The sequence below is a fragment of the Brachypodium distachyon genome, chromosome 5 (genome assembly GCF_000005505.3).
Source record: "Brachypodium distachyon strain Bd21 chromosome 5, Brachypodium_distachyon_v3.0, whole genome shotgun sequence".
Lineage (NCBI taxonomy): Eukaryota > Viridiplantae > Streptophyta > Magnoliopsida > Poales > Poaceae > Brachypodium > Brachypodium distachyon.
This window is the reverse complement of record NC_016135.3, coordinates 16,119,954-16,129,917: the sequence shown is the minus strand read 5'-3', so window position 1 is coordinate 16,129,917 and position 9,964 is coordinate 16,119,954. Positions and strand designations below refer to the sequence as shown.

The 9,964-nt window shown below is 45.5% G+C and overlaps 2 protein-coding genes across 2 annotated transcripts; both read left to right on the top strand.

Annotated features, from left to right (window-relative positions):
* The first annotated feature begins 696 nt into the window (after nt 1-696).
* LOC100825059 (prohibitin-3, mitochondrial) lies at nt 697-2,078 on the top strand. The gene has a single exon (XM_003579866.4). It carries the CDS (start codon nt 881-883, stop codon nt 1,736-1,738), a length of 858 nt encoding a protein of 285 aa, XP_003579914.1. The 5' UTR covers nt 697-880; the 3' UTR covers nt 1,739-2,078.
* A 2,813-nt stretch (nt 2,079-4,891) lies between these two features.
* LOC100824452 (dynein light chain 4, axonemal) lies at nt 4,892-8,574 on the top strand. Its single transcript, XM_003579864.4, has 2 exons — nt 4,892-5,576; nt 8,214-8,574. The coding sequence occupies exons 1-2, from the start codon at nt 5,199-5,201 to the stop codon at nt 8,370-8,372; spliced, it is 537 nt and encodes a 178-aa protein (XP_003579912.1). The 5' UTR covers nt 4,892-5,198; the 3' UTR covers nt 8,373-8,574.
* Nucleotides 8,575-9,964: the final 1,390 nt, after the last annotated feature.

Below are 9,964 nucleotides of genomic sequence, written 5' to 3'. Positions count from 1 at the left end.
TCAAGTTCAACCAACCAAATCGTGAGAGAATAGAGAGATTACCTCAAACAACGCAAATGAGATCCTATTGCACAAAGAAATGCCTCCGATTTGAAGGATTTGAGAGGGATTGAGAGGGGCAACTGCGAGAGGGGCGAGAGCAAGAACTGGCTGAGAAAACGAAGTGGCTGCGGGCCACTTGACTCTTCAGACCGGCAACGCCAGAGGTTCTGGCGTTTCGCTCGGGGATGGCAATGCCACGACCTCTGGCGTTTCCCCTGGCCACGTCAGCCAAGTCAATGGCCGCTGTCTCTCCCCTGACCACGCGCCACGTCATCCGTAACGCCAAAGGACGTGGCGTTGCCTTCGGAGCCGAAATGCCATAGTGAGTGGCGTTGTCGAAAGGATCAGTTTTGGAATTAGTTTCGAAGAGGGATTATTTCGGGCTCAACTTTCAGAAAAAAGATCAGTTTTGTCGTTTTGGCCCAAAATCTCGTTCTATCCTGTACAGGACTACAGGTACGGCTACTAACTGGCCCATGTATGAACCGAGTTTGGGAGTGTAGCCCATTCTAGCCTGTACATGGAGATCGAAATGGCCCAAATGGCCCGTTCTCTCGAAGCTGCTGAGGCCCAAACACAGCGAGGGTCAGCCGAAAATCTCTTTCTTCTTTCCCAATCCAGAAAATGGAAGGGCCATCACCTGTCATCCAGCCAGACGCCCACAGTCTAGCTTCTTCTCTCCCAAGAAATACCCACACAAAACCACTACTCCAACACACACAAACGGTCAGATCCGGCCGCCCCCAAACTCCCCAAGACAAGCACACAGAGACCAAATCCTCTCTAGGGTTTTACTCCCGCGCCGCCGTCCTAAAATCTCCCCACCCAAAAGGCGACCATGGCCGGCAGTCCCGCGGCGGTGAAGTTCCTGACCAACATCGCCAAGGCGGCGGCTGGGCTCGGCGTCGGGGCCTCCCTCCTCTCGGCGTCGCTCTACACCGTCGATGGCGGCGAGCGCGCCGTCGTCTTCGACCGGTTCCGCGGTGTGCTGCCGGACACCGTCGGCGAGGGCACCCACTTCATCGTGCCCTGGCTCCAGAAGCCCTACATCTTCGACATCCGCACGCGGCCGCACAACTTCTCCTCCAACTCCGGCACCAAGGACCTGCAGATGGTAAACCTCACGCTCCGCCTCCTCTCCCGCCCCGACGTCGCCAACCTGCCCACCATCTTCACCTCCCTCGGCCTCGAGTACGACGACAAGGTCCTCCCCTCCATCGGCAACGAGGTGCTCAAGGCCGTCGTTGCGCAGTTCAACGCCGACCAGCTCCTCACCGACCGCCCCCACGTCTCGGCGCTCGTCCGCGACTCCCTCATCAAAAGGGCCCGCGAGTTCAACATCATACTCGACGACGTCGCCATCACTCACCTCTCCTACGGCATCGAGTTCTCCCTGGCCGTGGAGAAGAAGCAGGTCGCGCAGCAGGAGGCCGAGCGGTCTAAGTTCCTCGTCGCCAAGGCAGAACAGGAGAGGCGTGCCGCTATCGTGCGTGCTGAGGGAGAGAGTGAGTCTGCACGGCTCATTTCTGAGGCCACGGCCATCGCTGGGACTGGACTGATCGAGCTGAGGAGGATCGAGGCTGCCAAAGAGATCGCAGCGGAGCTCGCTCGCTCGCCGAATGTTGCCTACATCCCCTCTGGTCAGAACGGCCAAATGCTGCTTGGTCTCAACGCTGCCGGGTTTGGCGGCCGGTGATTTAGCACTCCCGTTTTACTCCTTTATCAGTTGCCCAAACAGGTGTCTTGCGTTATGAGGGACTAAAACTATGGTTTGGAGAACAATGATATCTGTTATTCTAGGTGGCATTATGTTTGAGTGCCATGGGACGAAATGTGGTAGTCTTTTGATCCAAATAAGGTCTGGGTCTGGATATCTCGTATGATTTGTCGGATTAAGCTTTCTGGTGTTGTGGAATCTGCATGCTGCTTATGCTTATAATGTTTGCTTGTTTCGATTTATCGTTCTTAATGTCACAGGGTTGTATGTTTGATTTTGTAGTTACTTAACTAATGTTGCCTTATTGCAGTTCGGTCAACTGTTTTATGGATGCCATCTTTGTTTCGAAATCACTAGATTCTGTGTATTGTCCTGTCATATCTTGAATGGATTTTCCTTAGAAGAATTGAATGCCCAAGGGACTAAGAGGTGACGGTGCTTTTGCTGTTGATAGTGTCCATGTTCTGAATTGTTGTTTTGAAGCTTTTTAGCTCCTTCGTCTTGGAGTTTGCTTCTCTTGTGTTTTACAAGTCAATTCTGGATATGATATGCCAGTGGGTGGCAGGTTGATGCTGTCATGTTTTTTTTAGCTCAACAGTATGGTTTGTTATGGCATGGTCGAATATTAGCCTTTTAGGTGATAGTTTTCTTCTTCTGGAACTCATGAATTGTTATTTAGAAGAAATTTAGCTCTTGTGAAGCAATGCATCCATTTAACTTCTGTGTTTGCTTTCCTCATGTTAAATTAAAACTTGAAAGAGCCACTTCTGGATAAGATAATGTGAGTGGACAGTAGATTGAGATCCTGATGTTCAATTTAGCTCGCCACTATGATTATGCCTTTTCTCATAAGGTCTAGTGCACTGTTGGAGACTTGGAGTTTGTCTCTACAATTCGCTCTTAGTACAATCCTGTTATGCTTGCATTTGTTCTAATTTCCAGCAATGTATGTTGAATGATATCTTTGTTGATCCCATAATTGTTTCTCGGGACATGTATGATGGCCGTTATTTCTGTTCAATTCCATTACTGGTGCGATTTGGGCTTCATGATGATTGCTTTTATATGCATTTATTTTTAATCTTTATAGTTGCTATTTGGGCCAACCAGTTTTACTAGAGTCCTTTTCTCTGGAGTAACTAACTTAGAGGTTATAAAATAAATACCTGGTGCTATTAGTTTCCAGTCATTCATATCCTCAGCCGTGGGTGTTATACCCCACAACTTCAGCATTCTGGTGCTAAGCTAAAAATAAGCAATGAATTTTTATGCCCTTTAAAGTAGTGTATATGTGTGCGTATACTTGTTAAGAAAACGTTTTGAAGTCAACCAATGGAAACAAGCTGGCTGTTTCCACATTGTGAACTCAAACAACTTTTGAAGACACCTTATCTGCCAGTAGACAGTTTGTTGATACTGTGGCATTTGTATTTAGCTCGTTTGGATGGTTAAGCTCTAGAATTGTGGTCTAGGAATGACCATGTAATGCTCTTATTGTTAATCTCCATTTACTTGTATTTATTGACTCAAGGGCTGTCTGTTCCTATTGAAAGTCTTTTGGGAACAATCTGGATGGCCTGATGATTGCTGTAAAGTGCCTTAGATTTTTACTTTCCATAAGTTGCTGTTGATACTGTTTTTTGTATGGGCTTTACTGCTTGTAGGATATGCTTAACTTCATTGTAATTTGTGTTGATATTGTAAGTCAAGTTTGCAATGGCTACGTTGTAATCCATTGCTGTTATTCCGTTCTTTTGATGGCTTCTGTGATTGGTGGTGACAGGCCAACAAGTGTTCTTGTCTCAGATCATGTCTTCCATGCGAAGATACATCATGTTTTCTGTGCAATGATGCATCGGCTAATTGAAATTTGCTTTTACCCTGCTTCTCACAACTTTGTTGCACTCTGCTTCTAACTCTTGGGCTCCTGTTTGTTTGCTGATCTATGTCCTGGTCGTGCTTTTGCCTGTTCTCTTTATGTTTATCTTCTGGATTTTTTAAGAACTGAAATTGCAACATTTTACACTCATTTTATGTGTCATTGTTGGTAAGATTGTCACCTGCCGTGCTCTGAACTCACGAAGCCTCCCTTGATCTGCGTCCTATTTTGAGTTGCACATATTTCTCTTGGACTGCATGTTCGGAATCAGATGCAAATGCAAACCCCTGCAGTATGCTCTTGCTTTATACTTCTAAGTTCTAACAGAATCATGGGTTGTTTATGTGATGTGGAGTATTCGGCTTCTGACTCACTCTGGTCTTGCACCTCAAAGTCTGCAAATCCAAATGCCGTCGGTTGTGAGTCTGCGTGTTTCATACTTCGTATCTTTCCTACTTATAAAGTTTGGAGTTGGTGGTCGTCAGTTCACTTCTTCCTAACCTTTCTCTTGTCATTCCTAACAAGTAGATTGTGAAACTCACGAGTTAAAACTTCTAGTCATAATCCTCACGTACATAGTTTCTGATTCCTCTCCTCTCCAATCTCCATGAGTTTGGGTACAGAGTTCAAATTCAACAAAACCTATCATTAGGATTTATGACATTGGTTCATAAACTGACTATCATGTTTTCTTTCGGTTGTAAATTTTCTTTTATCGATGATCTATGACAGTAAACTCAGCTAGGCCCACGCGGAGAATACGGTGTTTCCAGCATTTATATATTGTGCCATTTGTCCAATTAACCAGCTATTCTTTAACAGGAAACTAAAGAAAAGAACTCCTTGCAACACAGTTTGATCATCAACTGAACTTAAATATCCTCGAAATTTGTCTCCTCCCAGCTGAGGCAGGCATCTTTCGAAGATTGCGGAAGGCAAAGTCAATGGCGGGACGGTGGGGTGATGACTGATGACGCAGGAGCAGCAGGTGGTGGTGGTGTGGTGGGGCTAGCCGAGCCCGACAGTCCGTCAAACTCCCTGGGCACATATCGACGGACAGTCGAGTTTTCCCTGGGACCCATGTGCTTAGATGGTCCAGATTTCCAGGCGTAATGGAAATCACTTTCTCTAACCATCTATGCTATCTGCCCTGAAACCAGGAGTTCTGGACCAGATAAGCTATTGGCTCATCTTCTCCCGTGAGAACGAATGCCGCACAAGCTCTCCGCTGGATTCGACCCGGGGAATGCTCCGAACTCTCCCAATATTCAGACAACACCGCTAGCTAAACAGGCTTTAAACTCTGGTAAAAAAGAAAACGGGCTTTAAACAAGTGCATGTACTCACTGCCCGGAAAAGAAAACAAAGGCTTTCTCTCAAAAGTTGCTCCCAGGAATTCCAGGAGCGGCAACCAAGCGCGCACTCGCACCCCAACCGGCCACTGCCACCCGGCTCCGAGACAAAACCACAAACACCTCCCAGTCTCCCACGCTCGGCCATGCCCCCTTGCCACCGCCGCTGCTAATTAGCCGCGCTCGCTGGAAAATCGGAAGTGCTTCCATGGACCCTGCCTCAGAGGAGCTCGAACTCCGCAGCCGCTACCTCAGTTCGCTCGTTCGGCGCACCAGGCTCGCCGATCCACCCAAGCCAGAGCCGGAGTCGCAGCCGGAACCGGAACAGGAACCGGAGTTGAAGGTGGAGCCAAAACCGGCGGCGGAGCCCAACGGTGAGGAGGGCAAGGGCGGTAAAGTGGAGGGCAAGGACAGAGAGGTGAAGGCCAAGGGGGAGGCGAATGGGGAGGAGAGGAAGGTGGCCGTGCGGGTGAGGGCGGCGGACATGCCGCTGGCGCTGCAGCGGCGCGCGATCCGGATCGCCCGTGAGGCCGTTCTCTCCATGCCACGGCTCGAGAGCAAGCGCCTCGCGCTCGCGCTCAAGAAGGTATACTAGTAGTACTACACTTACCCCACGACGTTTCTTCCTTTTTGAATTCGTTGGTTAGTATTCGTAGTCATTCTAGTCCAAACTTGTGTCGACATTTATTGCTGCAAACGAAACGACCATGGAGTGGAGACAGGTGTGCAAAACAGAGAATCGCAGTTGAAGGGCTGGAAGTAAGATCTAGCTACAGCTTCATTCTAGTAGTAGTGTTCGTTGTCTACTTCAGGAAATTGTGCATCTAAATTTAGAGGCTCACGAGTGAAGTTCTTTCGTGTTCATAGTGAAGTTTAATGGTAAGGTTAGTTTGACCTTTATGAGGGATAGTCCACTACAGCACCGGTAATACTATTGGAAAAGCAAATTATGTGATATTGAATGCTGGGAGGACATGCGATGGTTAGCTATAGTTTGCTGCTAGAAGTAATAGTTTACTAGTTGCAACCATATCTCTTAGGAACTGAAAGGAACACCGATGCATAGTTGTTGACTTTGTGCGAATAAGGGGGCCTATAATCTTGTGAGTTAGATTTTGTAAATCTGCTCTCACTGAGCACTGGTTGTTTGACTGGATGGTCGATGATAGTTGTTGACAATTAAAGACGACTGGGAGAATAACGGGGTGAGGATTACATGTTGGAAACCAGAAAAAAAATGCAATAGGTGGCTGACTGACTTAGATCCACTAAATTTATATGCACAATTTCCTGACTTACACAATGAACATTACGTGCTAATGCCTTCAATGTAGCAATCAGTACGTAGTTCCAAGGTAAGTCATCTGATCAAGGAATCAAACAGCTGAGATCATCTGGATGAATTGTGAGCTGTTTCTCGTGGTTGAGCGATCCTTGATCACAGCTGTTGGTTCCATGATCTGATGTCTGCTCTAGTTCAACAGAGAACTTCTATCGTGTTCGTAGACTGGAGAATTGGTCCTGAAAATTCTGAAAAATCCTTGGAGTTCTTTGAACCGGACACATCCTCTTTCCATTACTTTCATAACGGAAATACAAAGTCCACGGACAGCAAGGCGAAGTGCGAGTCCGGCAGTAGTAGAAAACCCACTGCTTCTTGCCTGTTTCGGCGCAGTATGGGGCGAAAACCTACTACCACCACATATTAAAGATTAACTACAGAACCTACCATGGAGAAATAAGGCAACAGACGGGGGCAAAAGGCACAACCCCGCAAACAAAAGCAAGACAGCTGAAAAAGCTAACTATCAGGTTGGGAAGGACCAACAGGCTGAATCTGCCCAGGCACTTCGTCAATGACCACCGGTCTCTCTGTCACCAGGTTGATTGCAGCATCCATCAACCACACAGCTCCAGCATGAAAAATCCTTGGAGTTGGAGCATTAATTCTGAAACTAGATACTATCTATGAGCTTGCTTATGAGTATTGGAAATTATTTTCGTGCCCAACATTAGTTTTTGGTTAGTTATTAATTATTCATGTCCTTACCTGCAATATAGTGTTACTTCTTAAGTTAGTTATGACTTACTAAGAAACAATAACTTCACAAGTGTGTATGTTCTTTTGATCCCTTGTCACATCAATACTAATGCACGTGATGTGAAGCGAATCATCAAAGGCTTTTTCCATACACAACACCCTAAAAGTGAAGCAATTTAGGTTCTATAGCAGTGTTGTTGTTCCATACTTCATCTAGAGTGTTTCTTATGAATGGAAACAAGAAACTAGCATCAGAGGAAATGGATTTTTCAGAGAATTGCACAACAGAAGATGTTTTGTGCACTCTGGTTCTCGAGTGATGGTTATTATTTGTTTGCATAGTTTGACAAAGATTTTCCTTTGACCTGCCATCTTAAATTTATTGATGAAATGGATGTCAATTCAAGCAAAAGCAGGCTTCATGTATCGTCCTGCCCCAATATGAACATGCTAATGCTGAATCTTTTTTATAATGAAAATTTAAAGATAGCTTACCACGTTTGTCGCATGGTTGCTAATGCTGAACCTTTATAATAAAGAATTGTGATATTTGTGTGCAAGACGAAATAAAGAATTGTCATATGCCAGCTACTTGCAGACTGCAAAACATTATGATCACTTGTTTTCAGTATTCCCCTGAAAATGTGTTTTCAGTTTGCATCTAGACTCTGGACATAATCTGGAACAGAAGTTTGTGATGTTGTTCTATCAATATTTCTGTAATCAAAGTAGGTCTCATATTCTTTTGGTTTGTGGTGCCATCATTTTGTGGTTATTCCTAATTGACAAGTAGCCGTGTGCAATTTCCTTCTACCCTAAGGTTCTAGTACCTATTCCCTCTGTCTCTTTTCATAGGACGTTTTTCCTTGCTTTCAAATTTTTCCTGATTGTTAGACGTATTTTCGTCCCGACAGGATTTTTTGGGGATCTCTTCCAAGTTTGCCCCTCTGAAATGACTTCGGGCGGATGCCCATATTTTTGTGGATCTCTTCCAAGTTAGCAGAATTTTGAGCACGGTAACTCTCCTTTGAAAGGAGATTTAGCCTTATGAAGAGATCCGGAAGGAGTACTTACCTAGTTACTGCAAGATGCTTGCTGGCTGACTGTCCTGCTTTTGTTTGATGAAAAAATGGTGGATGCTCATGACACTAATAGCTGGAGATGGTCTTCATTTGCTTACAGGAATTTGATGTGACATACGGGCCTGCTTGGCATTGCATTGTTGGAACAAGCTTTGGCTCCTACGTCACTCACTCCTTGGGAGGGTTCTTGTACTTCTCTGTTGACAAGGCGTACATTCTTCTCTTCAGAACTGCTGTGGAGCCACTGAGCCACCCGTGATAAGATCTGGAATCTATCTTCTCTCACACAAGTGTAGATGCAGCGCAAATTTGTAATTTAAACAGCTGTAATACATGCTCAGCACAGCAAGTTAAGTACTAGAGAAGGGTCGTGTCTCTACGTACAGAAACTTAAAACAAACATAACATGCCCCTGTCAATTCTAAGTATCTACGCAAGCAGCTGCTGTGTAAGGGCGTGTATAATGAGGTGACGTCAAATTTCTCTTAGCGATGCCACATAGGATAAAATCTGATGTGGAAGAGAGAGAAACGAAGAAAAAGCACAAGCCTTCTCTTAATTAAGAGATGATCTCTTCACAAGAATGATAAGTCAAAGATAAGACAAATTTACCATTGTACTAGATTTCACCTTTTCTTAGCATTTACTTAGTTAATTTTATTCATCTAAACATCAATTCTAAGATAGAATACTAAGAGATAACCCATTGTACAAGTTTTGTTGTCTTTTCTAATTGACTAAGATAAGACAGTTTTATCGACCATTGTACATGTCCTAAACTCACTTCCCAGTCTTGTTGGCTTGCAAAGCTATAGTCTGACGTAAATCTGCAGATTTGCCACATTTTGTAGCGCGGTCTCAACAGTCCCCGACTCCTCCGAATCCAAAATGTAACAACCTACTGCTCCCAACTGAGACAATTTGGATGGATGCAGTGGGTGTTGCAAGAACTACTGTAGGAGTTAAACAAGAGAAGCCACCGATTCTCTGGTGTGATAATCTTTGACTGCAAATCCAATATTCCATGCGCAAAACATATTGAGATTGATTTTCATTTTGTCCGTGAACGTGTGTCATCTCCTCAGTTGATCAGCTCGCCGATGTGTTCACCAGCCGAATGGCGGACTGATTCAAACACAATCTGAATCTTGTACATAACGGTTCAGATTGAGGGGGCATGTTAAATGAAGGAATCGGTAGATTGATTTCTATGTGATTGTAGTTAATTTGTACCTGCAATACCATATCCATATGTATGATGTATGTGTTGCTATATACAGACAAGAGATTGGCATGCGGGCCACTTACGGTAAAACACTATACTTTTCTCTGCTGTTGCCCGGACGACGGCCCAGCACGTCCCAAAGTTTCATGTCTTTAACGGGATAGAACTGAATGAAGTCTTTAACGGGACAGAACCGGATGCATGATAGCTTAATCTTCCTTTCTTAGGGAAGGATGATAAGCTGATGTAACCCGATTTATGTGACGGTAACCAGCTGTAGGCTGTACCAGCGTGATAGCGAAAGTTCCATGTCTTCAGTTCCCGCGTTCCACCTAGCTTGTTGCCGCCAAAACGATCGGAAATTCGAAACCGAGTCCGGGACGAACTCGATGAAGCTCAGCGTGACCCCCACGCGACCATATTATCCCCATCCATCCCCACCTCCATCGATCTCAATTCAACTCATCCCTGCTCCCCCTCTGCACTTGTTGATCAACACGCCTCTAGCTCGCCACACCACGCCCGCGCGAGCGATCGAGATCCGGACAGACAGAGATGATGGGGCTTTCGTCCGGGTTCTGCTGCAGCGGCGATTCTGTCTCCTCGCCGCCGTCCTACAGCCCGGG

Coding starts and splice junctions, on each gene's coding strand:
- LOC100824452 (XM_003579864.4), top strand. CDS start 5,199: ATGGACCCTGCCTCAGAGGAGCTCGAACTCCGCAGCCGCTACCTCAGT. Junction 5,577..8,213: donor TCGCGCTCGCGCTCAAGAAG/GTATACTAGTAG, acceptor ATTTGCTTACAG/GAATTTGATGTGACATACGG.
- LOC100825059 (XM_003579866.4), top strand. CDS start 881: ATGGCCGGCAGTCCCGCGGCGGTGAAGTTCCTGACCAACATCGCCAAG.